Source organism: Lineus longissimus, chromosome 1, assembly GCF_910592395.1.
Source record: "Lineus longissimus chromosome 1, tnLinLong1.2, whole genome shotgun sequence".
In the NCBI taxonomy this organism is placed as follows: Eukaryota; Metazoa; Nemertea; class Pilidiophora; order Heteronemertea; family Lineidae; genus Lineus; species Lineus longissimus.
This window is the reverse complement of record NC_088308.1, coordinates 9650515-9669952: the sequence shown is the minus strand read 5'-3', so window position 1 is coordinate 9669952 and position 19438 is coordinate 9650515. Positions and strand designations below refer to the sequence as shown.

Below are 19438 nucleotides of genomic sequence, written 5' to 3'. Positions count from 1 at the left end.
GTGGCGCGAAACCGGCAATATGGAAAATCAATAATAACACATGTTCAGGGCCGTTTACATTCCAGGTTAATACGCTATGAGGCACACTGTGACATGAACCTCTAGGCCTACAAGTTCAATGGAAACGAACGAGTAGTTCATAACAAGGCGCTCTTTATTCGAAAGAATGGGTATTACAGCTCTTCGTCGTCGAGAAAATACAGATCATTGTCCTCGTCATCATGGTCATCAAAGTGTACAATGTCCTGGTCTACATGTTCAGGGACGGGTTCATCAGCCTGAAGCAGGCCACATGCTCGCCAGGCGGTGTGAATTGCCTCGGCGGTTATCCGGGCCCAAGATTCGCCAATCAAACTAAACACTTCACCCCTTGTTATGGGAGGGGAATTCCCTCGCTCATCGTTATGCTCAATCTTCCACGCTTTTCACCTTTTGCGGAGATCTGATAATCGTCTTGTCCAGTGGTTGCACTAAAGGTGTGCACCTCCCCGGTATCATCTCAATGAAACCGGGGGCATCTTCAATTTCCTGACGGATTTGTGCATTTCGGTGAGCGGGGAACATGTCCCATATCAAGAGAAATGGGAAGGCGTCACCTACAAAAGGAAGAAGGCATACGTTGACCCAAGAAAGAATAGTCTGTTAACTCGCCCAGCCCGTTTCAGATCCGCTAACTTGTACATTTTCAGGAGCGTTTTCCCTCAAATGTTGAATTTCGTCGCCATCTGCGACGAGACCCTTAAAAATGACACTTGCTGTCATTTTTCTGCCATCGAATGTAATTCCAAGTGTTACGGTGCAACCTAATTTAGAATTGCCGCGAGAAGTTCGCACGTCAATTTGCTTCCTGCCCTTGACATCGTACGTGTACTGGGGTGCCATATCCCAAAGTGCAAAAGTTTCATCCATGTTCACGATTAGGTTGATTCCATTTTCCTCAACATTCTGAGCTACGTCATCCCTAAAATTCGCCACAAGTTACCCAGCGTTTTCTGGTATTGTTTGCGAATCTTTGCATTGCTTCCTGAAGCTAAAGCCATTTCTTGTTAAAAATCCGCTCAGCCATCCTTTGCTTGCTCTGAACTCAACCAGTTGAGGCCTACTATCCCGGTACTCTTGCTGCCGCGCTGCTGGAAGCTCTGCCCACCATTGATTGAAAAACCGTTGTCCCTTCTCCATCAAGTCTTCACCGGAAACGGGTACTCCCTGCTCCCGCCTAGTCTCTGCCCACTCTCGTACGTGTCTGTCCACCTCGGGCCAATACGCTGAAAGAATAAATAGTACTAATTTTCCAAAAAAAACTAATGCTTCCGAATTCTAAATTTTACATAACCACACTCCTCTATGAGAGACTAGTTTTGGCATTTTCATCGAAGGTAACACTCACCAATCCCTCTCTCTCTTTGTCTCTGCATGTGGCTCTGCCTTGTCGTGGCTACCCGATGTCTATCTCGGAGATATTCCTCGTTAAGCCATCGGCGCATAGTTGTTGCAGGGATGTTGTGAGCTCTTGCAAACTCTGCCGCAGTCACGCCGCGAGGAACCCTGATGTTTTCTGAATGATATCTGCCGTTAAACGTGGAGGGATAAATCAGACTCAGATATGATGTTGGCTATCACTTTTATTCCATGTTTCTCATCAACTCGAACGTGTGTACATCCAGAAGTATTAAGGTAGCAGGAAGGGTTGGGCGTTTGTGGTTTCTGAGTCTGAGGGGGTTGGTGTCTGTTGACTGTGCTTTAAGAGAGACTAGGCATGGCGCCAGTCTCTCTTAAAGCACAGTCAACAGGCATTTGGTCTCAGTATTTGGGTTTTGATTGCCATGACTGTACCCCTGTAAAAGTCAGAGGAGGAGAAGTTTGGAATGATGAAAGCATTGAAGAAGAAGAAATGTTATTATTGAGGAAAGCAAAATTTATTATGAGACTAGAAGGCAGTGTCCTGACTTGATTATTTTGAAAATGGCGGCCTGAACACATTAAAAGGTGGAACATGGCATTTTATCGACTTTGAAGTGTTCCGCAGTTAAAGGGAGACTATAGGCAGCAGCTTGGTAGGCAAGATAAAGTCATACAAATTTGCCAATAGGGGTCAGTCATATCTCTAGGCATGGCGCCAGTCTCTCTTAAAGCACAGTCAACAGGCATTTGGTCTTAGTATTTGGGTAAGTACAGAATCAAGGCAGCTCAGAGAGCAATGATTGAACGATGCTGTGGACAAGTCCAACAATACTGCATCAGTCACGACCAACTTCTCATCAGAAAGCGTCACCACCAGCATATTCAATGTTCAGTTCCAACCTGTACCAGTCCAATGCACGCCTGTCATGGTCAGCAGTGGTCAGCTTAGCGCGATATGGAACATTCTTCCGAAACTCAAGCGAGGGAAGTCTGCTCATTAGCCTATCTCGCGCACTGCTCCTTCTTGTCAAACATCGTAGTGAAATCGTGGTACAGTGGGGCGTCCTCGAGGATTGCAGCTGGTCGGACAGATGTGAGGTGGAATGTGGGCGGCTGCACTTCTTCGTTGATGTGCGATGGCAGATAGCACAGTTGTTGCGTTGCATGACAGCTGAAAGTGAATGTGATATCATAGAACTGAGGCGTATGCAATGAGACTATAGGTGAAGTAGAAGCAAGGAGTGAAATGGGCCATCTTCCAGTGACTATAATATACAGAGTAAGGGCGCTGGGTGTTGTTAGATTCAGCATTGAATGTATTCCTCGTACAAGCGTGAATAGTGTGGACATACAGTGAGAGGTGAGAGACCCCTATTGACTACTTCTTGTAACTTTATCTTGGATATTATATTAGTAGTGAACTTCTAGCCATGGAATATGAAGAAATTGAAGTTGTAGGCATGGAATATGAAAAATTATTCAACGGTGAAAGACATTATTCCATGACGCTTTGCCGTGATCGCAAAGGACGCGACGCGATTGGTTCACATGCTAATGAGGTATGATAATGATAATTACCTCTATAATGCTACTTGGATAGCGACTGTGTCGTTCATTGCAACAGTGGTCTATGTCAATGTGTGCCTGCAATGTCAATGAAGTATGATGAGGTGATGACGATAGTGCAATTATTAAATATTGGCAAGAGATCATACTACAACATAGGTCTTGTTTTTGACAGATGACTGTGCGACATTCCCATTGGGTCTTGTTAGAGTCAGCGCTGCATGTATTCCTTGTACAAGCTTGAATAGTTGTGACGGACTTTGAGGGGTGAGAGACCCCTATCGGCTACTTCGTCTAACTTTATCTTGCCTACCTAGCTGCTAGCAATAGTGCCCCTTTATCAAGAGTGAAACCCACTGTGCGGGGCTTAGAAATTACCTTTATAATCCTAGTTGGATAACCACTGTGTAGATGATTTGAAGAGTGCTCTGTGGATGTGTGCCTGTAATGTCAATGAAAGTATCATGAGGTGATGACGATAGTGGAATGACGAAATATTGGAAAGAGATCTATTCCTAGAAGAACATATGTCCTGTTTTGACTAGGTGGTGCATTTTTTTAAAATCAGCAGTGAGCACTGCGTGTAACATGGTGGAGGCAGCGGAGATAATAACTGTGTCGAAAGTATTGTTATAGGGCCTTCCCTAGGCCCATGGGGTTAAATTTACAATCCACGATTGAAAAGACGTAGTTTGATCGCATTCAACTATAAATCCATTGAACAGTTGTGTTCCTTTAGTCAACCGATGACCTTTTGTTGGGCCATGATCGGGGATTGTAAACTGTAAATGTATTATGGACTGGGAGACGGGGGAAACACAAGTGAAATAGACCAAAACAAGTGATTTTGGGGCTTTGGTTTAGACGCATGCCCCACATGCGCCATGCGGGATTATACGGTTCATGTGAACTTGTTGACCTCTACATGATCTAGTGCTGTTATTGGTCATGTCTTGGTACATGGTAGGCCTAATCATCATGGCTATATGTTTCAGGAAAAGCTCGGAGTAAAATGAACTGCCGATGAATAATGATGTTGTTCATGTTTACCATGTTTACTAGTACATAGCCATAGGGTATGCACTGGCCAGTGCACTTTCTGCACGTCGTCATGGTCATGTACGTGATACCGTAACCTTGCATATTTTGTTTTTTGAATGCGCATGCTTTTTGGGCAAAATCACTTGTACCAACACTAATGAATAATGTCTTCTTATCCCTATGACTCCATACACAGTGAGGGCATTGTCCCATTCCCATCAAATGGTAACTTATTGTACCGTATTAGGGTGGAAGTTGGGGAGCAGATACCTACCGTTGCACGCCTGTCATAATCAGTAGTGATGAGCTTAGCGCGATATGGAACATTCTTCAGAAACTCAAGCGGGGGAAGTCTGCTCATTAGCATATCTCGCGCACTGCTCCTTCTTGTCAAACATCGTAGTGAAATCGTAATGGAAAACGTCTGGCTTTGCGCCAGACGTTGAGACTAATAAGTGAAGAACTAATAGGTAAAGAACTTCTACTTGCGCGAGACTGCTCTGATAAAATTATCATTGCAGAGACTACGGTGACGTACACATATATTTTTTACAATCAAAAATGCCCTCAAAAGACGACATGGAATGATTATTTTATTGATATTTCCTACTATATACCTTCAAATTATCACTTTATACAAATAGATCGGCGTTAGGTCGCATGCTTTTCTTTCCTGGTGACACTATAAAGCAAAATAGTTGCAACCCCGTAAATGCGCTATAAGTCCAATAATAAGTGACGGTGACCCGTTATAAATGTTTCGCCAGCTTCGCTTTTTTGCCGCTACGCGGCGCGTTGGGCCCTTGCGTCAAGCCATTACAGCGAAGTTCGGCATCTGGCCGTGGCGGCGCTATCGTCCGGTGTCTCCGGGATTGCGCGGGAAGGGGATCATACAAGGTGATACCATACATCACCCCCCTCCCGAGCGTATGATAGCTCCCGCCATACGCCAAAACATTCAAAATACAAAAAACCCTATCAAAATACAGAAAATAATATACATGAAGGTCGCCAGTCACAAAACGTGACAAAAAAATGAGTGAGGATGATGGATGAAACATCCAAACCTTTCCCTCACAACACCAAAACACCCAAATTATCGTCAGGTAGAGTTCCAATAATCAAGAGGAGTCCCAAGTGATGGCATAGATGGAGCAGCATGGGTGCAATGACAGGACCGACTATGTGAGTAACAATCCCACACGCCTGTCCCAGCACGGCAACCGCACCAACCCCATCAATACCCCAAAAAAGAAAGTATCATAATCACTAGAATGACAAAACTCCATACATGTATGGTGACAAGATGGAAAACCATACCCAAAAATCTCAAATTAAACCAGATCTCATTACAAATCACACACACATTCACACAGAGATTCACAAGCCATTCACCCCAGCAGGTGCTTAAGCTGCTGTACATTCAAACAGAGATCAGCTATAACCAATTATAAATGAAGGGAAAAGGTACATGTACAATGTAGGTTAGGAATAGAACTCCACTGACAACATCATAAGAAAAACCCCAACAGTTAACAAGCTACCGTTGCAATATGTAAACCTTTGCCAATCGCTGGCAAAAACCTGTGACTGTCCACATCAAAACAGTATGAACAAACATGAATCATAATGAAAACTAGTCAAGAAAATTACTATTGTCTTAATAACACAAAATCGTACTGCAACTCCGCAAGTGAAATGCTGTCAAAAACACTTCTCTAATACAAATATAACCAAGAGAAAAGTGCAGCGCACTTGGTCACCTTGACACGAAGCATCCTAGTATGCAGTTCTGGCATCGCACATAATGCTCCAAAGACACATTTTACATTCCGAACAGGTGCAATGACTAAATGAAACTAGTGAGTAGTCCAACTTTCAGGTGAGGCAAAATTTAGCCCTATGACATCTATGAACACAAGAACAGTTGGATAAAAATGCCTAGTCATAGACGGTACCAACCTAAAATTTACACAAAAATCAGTTACACAAGTTAACATAAAACACAAAAAAAACGTGCACTTGGTGCATAATGCGAAAATTACTTAGCCAACCAGACTAAAAGCACAAGAACTGAAGTGCAAAATGGAGCCCTATAGTTACTCATCCTCAAAAGGGATAGACTAAGAGTAGATTACATACGCGTAGGCTACAAAAAGAGGAGAGCACGCCTGCCAAAGGCCCCGGACTCTCCTTTCCTGAATACCCAATGTGGAAGTGAAGTTGCCCGTCTTTTGACCCCACATCTATTGAACACTGCACACGGTTTCAGAAACTCTGCATTACATGTTCCAGCTCATACAGGTGCTAGTTCACTGCCAGATATAATAGGAAACAGGAAATCCAACATTTCTTCGGAACTACGGTTAGGGAATGCAAGGCGGATGAATCCACGGAAACCAAGATTTACGTTTTCAAGCCCAATTTGGATAAAGTACTTTACAGACAGACTTTTTTCTTAATTATCCGACAAAATTTGAATCAAACTTGGCTTCGTTCCGCGATTTCCGAAGTTCGAATTTTGTACAAAATGCATATACACTCAATACGACCAGTCAGACAAATATCCAGAAAGACGTGTCTCCCCAAATCGAGTTATTTTGACTGAACGCTCACCGATTCGAACGTACCGCGTTGTCTTGGCTCTCGCTATAACCCTCACCATGCCTAAAAATAGCTTTTCGCAAAAAAACTCGCACATCTGTCCTTGTTTCAACAATGAGTTCGCAATTCGAGCGGGAAGTCGCCCGAAATGGCTACAACTCGCCGTTAAGGAATCCTTGCTTTAGTGCTTACCCAATATTCTGCGCTGTTTTTCATGGCGTACATGTATGTCGGGCCCCACTCTCCACTGGCCTTGGCTGCCGCATATAACGCATCCAGTCGCTCATCGAAGTCAGGAATAACATAACGGGCACCAAGTTTAGCTACCCCGTGGGCTAACTCGTGAAGAGGAATGTCCTGAGTGGGGTACCTTTGCAAGTAACAATGTGAATCATCAAAGAGATTTACAAATTAATACTGGCCAAGTTTCTTTCAAATTAGTCCTCGACTTAGAACAATCTGAAATATTAGGTTATCACGTTCTAATTGCATGACTGAGAGCATCTGATCAAGTCAGTGTTCGCTTTTATCTCGATCTGTTTGATTCCTAGTGCAATTTAAAGAAAATTTACTTTTAGATTTGTTTACTGTTCGTCTAACACTGGCTTTTTCATGGCCACGCCCTTCAATAGCAGTATACAATTACTGAGGCGTGGCAAGGAAGGAGATGGGGTTTTCCGCCCACTTTTAGGAAAAATATTTGAACTGATGTAGGTCACACAGCTCACCTGTCTGCCTTCAAGCATACGGTATTTTCCTCACCCCCAGTAACGATTGGCCAAGCGAGTGTTGGCCCAAGGCCTCGGGCTCTCCAATCCCATAAACTATGGGGTGTCAGGTGTTTATGTTCTGGGATGTCTGAGGTCATTTCATTATGAGCCATGAGACCGAATCGACCATACTTCTTATAAAACATCTCTCGGACATCGGGTCTATCGGCAAACAAGAATCGAACCAGGTAGCACGCCCGACGTAACGCAGAATCGGTCACATTCTCAGACCCTGAAAAAAAGATGGTTAATGGATATTCAAGTCTTTAATGAACTTATAAGTCACTTATGAAATACATGTATCTGTCACACCAAGAACTGACCCCGACGAAACAGTTTACTGATGCCAGTAGCGATAAGGCTTTATGGGAACTCTCGTGAATATGCGCCGAATGTTCCTTTCGAAAGGTAGCCCCGTGAAACGTCAAATGAACAAGAAGTCCCTAGCTAGTGAATGATCACCACGGCCCGGTAAATCAAAATAAGTTAATGACCTTGACTTAATTGGAGCCATTCCAGTTACAAGAAAAGCAACAGAACGCTGCGCCGCATTGATCATGTTGATAAAATGTAAAATGAACGGAGCGTGTATAGAGAAGAATTACGGCGGGACGCGTACGGTCTGCTTTGTGTGCAATAGTCTGAAATGCACTGGTTTCCATTTTTATTATAGGTGAATTTGGATCTTGTCATGGAGAGTAACCTTACCAATGATAGGGATTCCATACGCGTGAGTATATTTCTGGTAGAAGACATCAAGACCGTTTGGAAACATTATCTCAGGGTTCCGGAGATCTTCTGGGACCGCGGTGACAGTGGTGCAGGCATGCGTCTCCGAGGCATGGCCGGGCCGGTCAAAAATAGTCACGGATCTCTTGCTCAAAGGCCTTTCACCGGCATCGTCAGTTGGAATCAGTGGTATTTCTACAATGACATGAGGGAAGGGTGTGGTGTGATGTGATGTGTCCGTCGCAGGCAAAGGGACTTTATCGTCTTCGTCAAGGAAAAAATACCTAACTGAAAGGCCACGATGGGGAGGCACAGGCTGAACCTACACAGACGGAGGATCATCCGTGGCTTGGTGTACCTTCAAACTTTAAGAATATCGGTGGGTGCTAACCCCATGCAGTGAACCTTTATATCAAGGTAATAATTTCAGTCCATTCGCAAACGCCATGTCCGCAACGTTTTGGGCTCTGGATGGCGAGCAACTGGTCGGATTTCTTAAGGTTAGGCTTTTATTGATGCTTGGCAGAAAACCAAACAGGATTCTACTCGTTCAGCATTCTCAGTTCAGACTGAAATTTCAAAAATGTCTTCACTGAAGTCCGATGTTCATTTGAAAGGTATGCTGCGCAATCCATATTTTGTTTCTGAATATTCCTCATTTGTTGTTGGGACATTAGTAGATGGGCACAAAAAAAGTTATAGCCCGAACTTCTAATCGAGAGTGGGAGAGAACCAAACCATATACAGTGCGAAAAATGTCCAAATTCAATGCGCTACGTCAACTTATACACAGATGCATACAAAAAAATATCTCGTGACCATGGTTATTTAAATGAAATGATCCCGTTTGGTTTTAAGGGTAAGACCAATAACCAACCAAATTTCATAGAAACCTGACACAGTATAGTCCCGCCCTCTTGCGCCCTTCTAACAATCCGGGTATAACATTACGAATAGAATACATATATAAGCAATGGAACGAGACTCACAGAAATGACAGTTCTGTCGAGAAATAACGCCATGTTGCTCCCCGAGTGTGTTGACTAACGAACCATTTCAAACAACACATACATGTACTGTGTGTACAAAGATACGTCTTTATCATCAATCAGAACACCTTTCTCAATTTCGCTACTAACTTTTAGTATACAATCAAGATGACTTGATTAATATTCAGTGTTACGCTGGTATAAACAACCGCAGTCTTGCATTTTCCGCAAATGCGATTCAGATTGAATTTACCTGGGATTTTGCCACTGAATTCATCGAGTTCTCGGCGATCATCATTATCCCCTCGTTCATTGCGCCGTAGGCCTGAAATGAATATATAAAACCAAACGAGTGAGTTTTTTTAATGGAAATATCACATAAGTGGTTGTCTTTGGCCCGGAAACCCACGAGACCGCAGGTTAAGTGGGTTTCCGGGGGCCTAAGACAACCACGGCTGGGTGGCACGCTTGACAACGCACAGAAACAATCGAATAAAGTTGTTTTGCCAAGTCTGAAGTCGGTTATGGTGTTCAACCGAAAGATCATCAAACGATCCAGGGTTTAGTATGATTTTCTTCCACAATCTATCTCAGATTTGATTTTGAGACGGGTTTTCGGAAAACCTCGATGACGTCTTGGCATGTGATAATAAGAATACTGCTCTAGTGCAGTGTGATCTGAGTCGCCAGATTGCACGAATTGATTTGAGTTGCCCGAAAGGTCCCGACCTGCGGTCTGGAGCTTTCTAAGGCTGGAGAAAATCAACGGGCGAAAAACGGACCCCGTCCCCACTGTGTATTGCCACCTGTTCTTTGTTTTCTAGGGAACAGCCTACCAGGTTGTAACTGGGCATTCACGATCATTTTGAAGAAGTCATAATTGCTTTTTGATTTCAAGTTCTAGCCAAAACGGTGTTACCTTTGTTAACCCTTAATCAATCAGACGCGTGTCAAGTTCTGTAAGATAGTCGAGTTACCCCTCCGACATTATCTATTATAATAATGATATTGCACCTAATCATTGAATGGAGCTAAGATGCGGATTTTGACACTTGCGGAAGCGACACTTCGTCCTATGCATGAACATCCAACGTTGTGCCCAAGTAGGCATTAACGACAATACTGTGTAATTCATGCATTTACTATTTGAAGCATATCGCTGTAACGCGTACACTAGATATTTTAGAGATTACCCATTCAGTGCAAAATAATCCAGAAGTATTAAGGTAGCAGGAAGGGTTGGGCGTTTGTGGTTTCTGAGTCTGAGGGGGTTGGTGTCTGTTGACTGTGCTTTAAGAGAGACTAGGCATGGCGCCAGTCTCTCTTAAAGCACAGTCAACAGGCATTTGGTCTCAGTATTTGGGTTTTGATTGCCATGACTGTACCCCTGTAAAAGTCAGAGGAGGAGAAGTTTGGAATGATGAAAGCATTGAAGAAGAAGAAATGTTATTATTGAGGAAAGCAAAATTTATTATGAGACTAGAAGGCAGTGTCCTGACTTGATTATTTTGAAAATGGCGGTCTGAACACATTAAAAGGTGGAACATGGCATTTTATCGACTTTGAAGTGTTCCGCAGTTAAAGGGAGACTATAGGCAGCAGCTAGGTAGGCAAGATAAAGTCATACAAATTTGCCAATAGGGGTCAGTCATATCTCTAGGCATGGCGCCAGTCTCTCTTAAAGCACAGTCAACAGGCATTTGGTCTTAGTATTTGGGTAAGTACAGAATCAAGGCAGCTCAGACAGCAATGATTGAACGATGCTGTGGACAAGTCCAACAATACTGCATCAGTCACGACCAACTTCTCATCAGAAAGCGTCACCACCAGCATATTCAATGTTCAGTTCCAACCTGTACCAGTCCAATGCACGCCTGTCATGGTCAGCAGTGGTCAGCTTAGCGCGATATGGAACATTCTTCCGAAACTCAAGCGAGGGAAGTCTGCTCATTAGCCTATCTCGCGCACTGCTCCTTCTTGTCAAACATCGTAGTGAAATCGTGGTACAGTGGGGCGTCCTCGAGGATTGCAGCTGGTCGGACAGATGTGAGGTGGAATGTGGGCGGCTGCACTTCTTCGTTGATGTGCGATGGCAGATAGCACAGTTGTTGCGTTGCATGACAGCTGAAAGTGAATGTGATATCATAGAACTGAGGCGTATGCAATGAGACTATAGGTGAAGTAGAAGCAAGGAGTGAAATGGGCCATCTTCCAGTGACTATAATATACAGAGTAAGGGCACTGGGTGTTGTTAGATTCAGCATTGAATGTATTCCTCGTACAAGCGTGAATAGTGTGGACATACAGTGAGAGGTGAGAGACCCCTATTGACTACTTCTTGTAACTTTATCTTGGATATTATATTAGTATTGAACTTCTAGCCATGGAATATGAAGAAATTGAAGTTGTAGGCATGGAATATGAAAAATTATTCAACGGTGAAAGACATGATTCCATAAGGCTTTGCCGTGATCGCAAAGGACGCGACGCGATTGGTTCACATGCTAATGAGGTATGATAATGATAATTACCTCTATAATGCTACTTGGATAGCGACTGTGTCGTTCATTGCAACAGTGGTCTATGTCAATGTGTGCCTGCAATGTCAATGAAGTATGATGAGGTGATGACGATAGTGCAATTATTAAATATTGGCAAGAGATCATACTACAACATAGGTCTTGTTTTTGACAGATGACTGTGCGACATTCCCATTGGGTCTTGTGAGAGTCAGCGCTGCATGTATTCCTTGTACAAGCTTGAATAGTTGTGACGGACTTTGAGGGGTGAGAGACCCCTATCGGCTACTTCGTCTAACTTTATCTTGCCTACCTAGCTGCTAGCAATAGTGCCCATTTATCAAGAGTGAAACCCACTGTGCGGGGCTTAGAAATTACCTTTATAATCCTAGTTGGATAACCACTGTGTAGATGATTTGAAGAGTGCTCTGTGGATGTGTGCCTGTAATGTCAATGAAAGTATCATGAGGTGATGACGATAGTGGAATGACGAAATATTGGAAAGAGATCTATTCCTAGAAGAACATATGTCCTGTTTTGACTAGGTGGTGCATTTTTTAAAATCAGCAGTGAGCACTGCGTGTAACATGGTGGAGGCAGCGGAGATAATAACTGTGTCGAAAGTATTGTTATAGGGCCTTCCCTAGGCCCATGGGGTTAAATTCACAATCCACGATTGAAAAGACGTAGTTTGATCGCATTCAACTATAAATCCATTGAACAGTTGTGTTCCTTTAGTCAACCGATGACCTTTCGTTGGGCCATGATCGGGGATTGTAAACTGTAAATGTATTATGGACTGGGAGACGGGGGGAAACACAAGTGAAATAGACCAAAACAAGTGATTTTGGGGCTTTGGTTTAGACGCATGCCCCACATGCGCCATGCGGGATTATACGGTTCATGTGAACTTGTTGACATCTACATGATCTAGTGCTGTTATTGGTCATGTCATGGTACATAGTAGGCCTAATCATCATGGCTATTATGTTTCAGGAAAAGCTCGAAGTAAAATGAACTGCCGATGAATAATGATGTTGTTCATGTTTACCATGTTTACTAGTACATAGCCATAGGGTATGCACTGGCCAGTGCACTTTCTGCACGTCGTCATGGTCATGTACGTGATACCTTGCATATTTTGTTTTTTGAATGCACATGCTTTTTGGGCAAAATCACTTGTACCAACACTAATGAATAATGTCTTCTTATCCCTATGACTCCATACACAGTGAGGGCATTGTCCCATTCCCATCAAATGGTAACTTATTGTACCGTATTAGGGTGGAAGTTGGGGAGCAAATACCTACCGTTGCACGCCTGTCATAATCAGCAGTGATGAGCTTAGCGCGATATGGAACATTCTTCAGAAACTCAAGCGAGGGAAGTCTGCTCATTAGCATATCTCGCGCACTGCTCCTTCTTGTCAAACATCGTAGTGAAATCGTAATGGAAAACGTCTGGCTTTGCGCCAGACGTTGAGACTAATAAGTGAAGAACTAATAGGTAAAGAACTTCTACTTGCGCGAGACTGCTCTGATAAAATTATCATTGCAGAGACTACGGTGACGTACACATATATTTTTTACAATCAAAAATGCCCTCAAAAGACGACATGGAATGATTATTTTATTGATATTTCCTACTATATACCTTCAAATTATCACTTTATACAAATAGATCGGCGTTAGGTCGCATGCTTTTCTTTCCTGGTGACACTATAAAGCAAAATAGTTGCAACCCCGTAAATGCGCTATAAGTCCAATAATAAGTGACGGTGACCCGTTATAAATGTTTCGCCAGCTTCGCTTTTTTGCCGCTACGCGGCGCGTTGGGCCCTTGCGTCAAGGCCGACTCACTATCTACATGCTGACTTATCGGCGGTGAATATATTATATCAGTCCTATAGTCTCCTCCTTGGATAAAAGCGCAACGACGGTGGATCGGCATGGCTATTTACCATTATCACTTTGAATAAGATCGTTTACTTGAGGGGAACAACATACTCGTCGTGCAGCGCAAAGTTTGAATCACTACCGTATAGTCAACGTAATCTACATGTATCATAACTTACCTTCGGCACAGAGAAAGGCAATCACCAGCAAAAGCAACTTGACAAGGACTAGCGAGGTCATCTTCACGAGCTCCAAGAACAGTGTGACGAATACTCAAGTTTCTACTGATTATAAACATCATATTTCAATTAAATTTGCGCCCCCTCGTCTTGTTAAAATCAACAACATATTCATCGACCTCTGTTTATTAAAAACTAAGAGTAAAATAATATTTGCTGTCCATGATTTATATTTAAAGGACCATTGACATTATTAAGGGCAATATTTATACCCAGCCGTCGGCTGCCCAGTCACCTCCTATATTCTACATAAGTATAGGCCTAGTTTCCATCAACAATTTGCACAAAAAGAGGAAAAATTCTAAATCTGACTGAATAATCGTGCTTTTCCGATGTTGACTCCGATTTGACCTGAGTTAGCTCTCCATGCATCGACTCTTTCCATGTGGAACGATGCACCAGAAGGCGTTTCCTGGAGTTATGGTCGAGATCTAGATCCCTGTGACGTCTTGGTACTGATATGGATTTTTCCGGCGTCACGCCGATGGCGCTTGATTGGTTTATGCCACATTCGCCTAATCCTTTTTCGCCTAATCCACATTCGCCTAAAAAATTCCACATTCGCCTATTCCACTTTCACCTAAATCTATGATTCATTATTTATTCAAAGGGGTGGAAAAGCTGTCAACCCAAGCTAAGACCACTTAACTTGAGTGATGGCCTTTGGAAAAGGAATGTTCCATTTTATGGATAACCCAAGCTAAGATCACTGAACCAAGGAAATGGCTTTTTGAAAAGGAATGGTCCATATTATGAGTAAGAATATTCCATAACCCAAGCTAAGATCACTGACCATAAGAGATGGCATTTTGGAATGACCCATTTTATGTGCCACAGGGGGGTTAGGTATATGCCAAAATTAGGCGAATATGGAATAGGCGAATGTGGATTAGGCGAGAAAGGAATTAGGCGAAAATGGAATTAGGCGAAAGGGGAATTAGGCGAATGTGGATTAGGCGAAAGTGGATTAGGCGAATGTGGAAGATACCGCTTGATTCACGTGGCGGGAAATAATGTCTTTCGCGCCAGTACTTGCGCGTACTGAAAATAACGAATAACGCGTTTTTCTACTCTCTGTGAAACAAAATTGGGAAAGCATCAAACAAGTTCAGAAGAATAATTTACTCATGAACCAGAAGAAGAACAAACATGCAGCAATAAAAAGCCGACCACTCCTTTAATTGACAGCATCACTTATTTGTATTTGCAAATGGATTTAGTTCGAGGAAGGCTTTGGGGAGAAGTGAGGGCATTTCAATTGTGCTGGACTTCCCAAAGAGGACAAGAATACAGCTGACGTGCCCAGGATGTTAACTGTTGTTGATTATTCTATTCATTAATTCAAACTGTCCAGATGACAATTGTAAGAATGTCAATAACAGACCTTCGAAAGCAGTCTTATTTCAAACACGTACATTCCGATGTTGATGTTCTAGGAGTGTTTTGAGCGACATTTTCTGTCTTAACATTATTGAAATTGGGTGGGGGCGCAGCTATGCTGTTGACAAATTAATGACCGAGTAGTAGATCGGTTTCACAGTAAGATAGAAATGACCCATCTCACAAAGTTTATCCCGTCTTCATCAAATAGCATGACACAACTCAAGATCTTAGTGTCATAATTGCGTTCTGAGTTAATTTGTTCTGTCCTAATTTTGTTCCGTCTTCTACTTTAATTTGCTCCGTCTTCTACTTTTGTTACGAGAAGGTTTTGATATTTGTTCCCCTTTCATAATTGCGTTCTGAGTTAATTTGTTCTGTCCTAATTTTGTTCCGTCTTCTACTTTAATTTGCTCCGTCTTCTACTTTTGTTACGAGAAGGTTTTGATATTTGTTCCCGTTTCATAATTGCGTTCTGAGTTAATTTGTTCTGTCCTAATTTTGTTCCGTCTTCTACTTTAATTTGCTCCGTCTTCTACTTTTGTTACGAGAAGGTTTTGATATTTGTTCCTGTTTCATAATTGCGTTCTGAGTTAATTTGTTCTGTCCTAATTTTGTTCCATGTTCTACTTAATTTGTTCCATGTTCTACTTTTGTTATGAGAAGGTTTTGATATTTGTTCCCGTTTCATAATTGCGTTCTGAGTCAATTTGTTCTGTCCTAATTTTGTTCCGTCTTCTACTTTAATTTGTTCCGTGTTCTACTTTTGCTATGAGAAGATTTTAATATTCGTTCCCATTTCATAATTGCGTTCTGAGTTAATATGTTCTGTCTTAATTTTGTTCCGTCTTCTACTTTTGTTGTGAGAATGTTTTAACATTTTTTGTTCCCGTTTCATAATTGCGTTCGGAGATAATTTGTTTTGTCCTAATTTCGTTCCGTCTTCTACTTTAATTTGTTCCGTGTCAGTGTTCTACTTTTGTGGTGGGTAGGTTTTGGTATTTGTTCCCATTTCATCGCAGAATTATTTTATTATTGGTTTATTCTGCTACTTGTTCCCGATAAAATATTTCGATCTAGCAAAAATGTAAAAATGCGTTTGAAATTTTTTTTCGACCGTGTTATTTAATTTTCATTAACCCTTTTTATTTTTATTACTAAATATTTGATCTGGTACTTAGGAGCCATGCACCGTATAGCCACAGTTACGACCACATTAAATAGCAGGCCAATGTAACCTGTTAAATAAATGTGTGGCTTGGTCTGGCATAAGGCCCTTCGTCCCTCATGTGACACATAAGGCCGTCAAAACAATCTCTCTACTTCCTGCAGTCTCAAGCCGAGTACCAAGCCCAATCTTGCTCAACTGTGCTGGCATCGCTTTTCGCCGGGTGGTGCTCAACGGCTAAAGTTCCCTGATTCTGCGAAAGTTCCCCGAGTTTGTCCCGCATGGGTGCGACGATGACGTGTCTCGTTAACAGGACTTGTCATGTAACATCTATTTTAAAATGCGTTTCCCTGGTGTTTGCATAATAATAACCAATTCGTATCGTATATCACTGGAAACGCCTGATTCCCCTCTTTCTGCAGGATGCTAAAATCGGTGTTTTATTTCTTTTAATAAATCGAAAGCGTCGCATTGACTCCTCGCTCTGTTCCGCCCAAAGTGAAAATATTGCCAACTGAACCGGATCGACGACTATCAAACGCAAAAAGAAATTTCCTCCTGGATAGTTCTTATACAGTGACCGTTCTCCCGTGAAAGACAGTTGCTACATAAAAACCAAAAAATAATCGGGGTCAACCACTGAGCTTTGAGATGTATTGCATTTTGCACAAATCAGCGTCTTCAAAATTATATCATATTTTCTTGTAAGTTCACATCTGTCAAAGGTAACGCGTATCATTTTTTAAAAAGGACTCAACTTTAAGTTTTAAATGAAATGGCCAGGGCCATTGTGCTCACCTGTCGATATGAAAGGGAGAGTGTGAGGAAGAACTTGTCATTGTTAGGGGTTGATCATGCAATAGTTGTGGGATGGTGTGGTTTGTCTTGAAAAATCATACCATTGCCAAGAAAAGGTTCTTTAGATTACACACTTAGCATTAGCAATAGCACTACCAGCAGCCTCTGGAGAAATGACCGAATTCTCCACCAAAGTTGGGTTCTCATTCTTGTAGTGGTACCATGTTTTGACATCATTTTGTATGCTTTAGCACACAAGATGCACTGTCATGACTGTCAAGTGTCACTCAAAACATCACAACCAAGTTAGGTCTACCTCGGGGAAATATCAGCCTCGGCTTATCATGAGCTGCAAAAGGTAAAGTGCAAAACACAAATTGCCAACCTACAAAATATATATTCTATGAGTAAGAGGGATTAAGGATTAAGTATAGGTCAGGACACCATGACATCATCGAGACGTTATGACAACATCGGGTCCAACACTTACAGCTGTCATTAGTGTCAAGACACTCCCTGAATGTTTTTTTTCATTCAGCAGGCACAATGGACACACCAATTCGCCACGTCAACAATAAAGCCTGCCCTGCCCAAGGCTTGGGTAGTAAATATAAGACTAGTATAACTATAAGAAGAGAAAGATCATCAATTTAGTCAACTCATACTCCTGGTCCTATAAGCAGATAGCGAAAATGTCCATGCATGTAGGCCCCTGTAATGGCATACATGGCATGCATGTGCATAGGCCTACTCCATGTACTCGAAGTGAAAATTGGGTTGTGGTGCCTAATCTATTACAAAAGATTTGCTTACAATCATGAGTTTACGTATGAATATTACATTCAAATAGCTTGGATCACCGTTAGCAATCATATTATCATATTACCAGTTGACATCGTGTGTTAACTTATTTACTTTTGGACTTTGGATTCACGTACTACACACTCAGTCATGTCAGTGGATGTGTCTCCCGCATGCATTTGCTACAACGTTAGTTCTGTACATTTATACAGCGGGTGAACGGAGCATGGAAATCACTGAGAAAAATGGTTGTTTGAGCACTCGCGACACATTTACAAAAGTTAAAGCAACTATTTTTAGTGAATGTTTACCCGATGAGTAGTGTCTACGTCATTATAACCCATCAAAATGAGTTTAAAAGCGCATAGTGTAACGAAAGGTTCTGGCTTCACTCTAATCTCAATCCAATGACGGCATCCGCCATTTTGCCATAATGTCGAAACTTCGGGATCGTCAAATAGAATGGAATCTTATAATTTCTGACACACACTGCTACTGTTTTCTTCATCCATGGAGGTATTATAAAGACATCTTAGGCAAAATTAAGATAAGCATTTCATTGAGAAAGAGTGATTACGAGAATCGACTGGAGCTCTGATGTTGGATGGGAGATGCAAGGTTTTTGTTTGATTCTGAATTGAGTGTAGCTCAGCCCTTCTCCCCAGGTGATCTCTGATTGTCATGTGGTCAGATAATGTTGAAATCCAGCAGTCAGCCATCATGTCCCGACCATGCATGCATGCCATCACTGTTATACTGATATAGAGTAGGCTATAGTATAACATATGAAAAAACATAGTTACAAGACAGCCCTATGGTCGGATTCATAAGTAAATGTCACTGACCTTTTGGACCGCTGCGCAAAAACTACTGGGCCGATTTCTTCAAAGTTTGGTTTTTCTTGAATCTAATTTCGGGACCCAAGAGGATTTTCATATTTCAGTAACCATGGTTACGAAATAATTTTTTTTTTATGTATTGGTGTACATTGACACAGTGTATTGATTTTGACATTTTCTCCTCTGTACTGCTTATTTCTGGATGCATTTTGCTGAAATGTTCAGGTTAATTTTTTTGTGTGTGTATCTTTAAAGCTGCCAAGTTTCATTTAGAACTATCCATCAAAAAAAATCGGGCCCTCCAAATTCCCCCAAAATGGCCAACCCAAAGGGCTCCAAAGTTGACAATTCTTTTCTTTATAATTTGCAAATCTCTAACCTGGAAATTGTGTTGGGTCCCGAAATTAGATTCGAGAAAAACCAAACTTTGAAGAAATCGGCCCAATAGTTTTTGCACAACGACCCAGAAGGGCAGTGTCAGTGACATTTACTTATGAATCCGACTATAGGCCTAACTATGACAGCTGTGCTACACTTTGATCATTATCATCATCTACTTTAGTCAACCAGCTCAGATGACCTTTCTTGGGGCAGTGATCGGTAACGGTGAACTCCTTCCGACCCAACAGGCAAATGTTTACATTCGTGTCTCCGTGTATCATGGATTCATGTGTATATTACCACCGTTGTTGTGTTGAC

The 19438-nt window shown here is 42.0% G+C and overlaps 1 protein-coding gene across 1 annotated transcript in view; it reads right to left on the bottom strand.

The window, feature by feature from the left end:
* LOC135499006 (uncharacterized) overlaps nt 1-13762 on the bottom strand; it is a 30193-nt gene extending 16431 nt beyond the window's left edge. The window contains exons 1-5 of the mRNA XM_064789611.1: nt 13694-13762; nt 9354-9425; nt 8091-8306; nt 7341-7614; nt 6805-6982 (exon numbers count right to left, since the gene is read on the bottom strand). Of these exons, the coding sequence (XP_064645681.1) occupies nt 6805-6982; nt 7341-7614; nt 8091-8306; nt 9354-9425; nt 13694-13754 (801 nt within the window). The 5' untranslated portion in view covers nt 13755-13762. The remainder of the gene's footprint in view (nt 1-6804; nt 6983-7340; nt 7615-8090; nt 8307-9353; nt 9426-13693) is intronic.
* Between the last annotated feature and the right edge of the window lie 5676 nt (nt 13763-19438).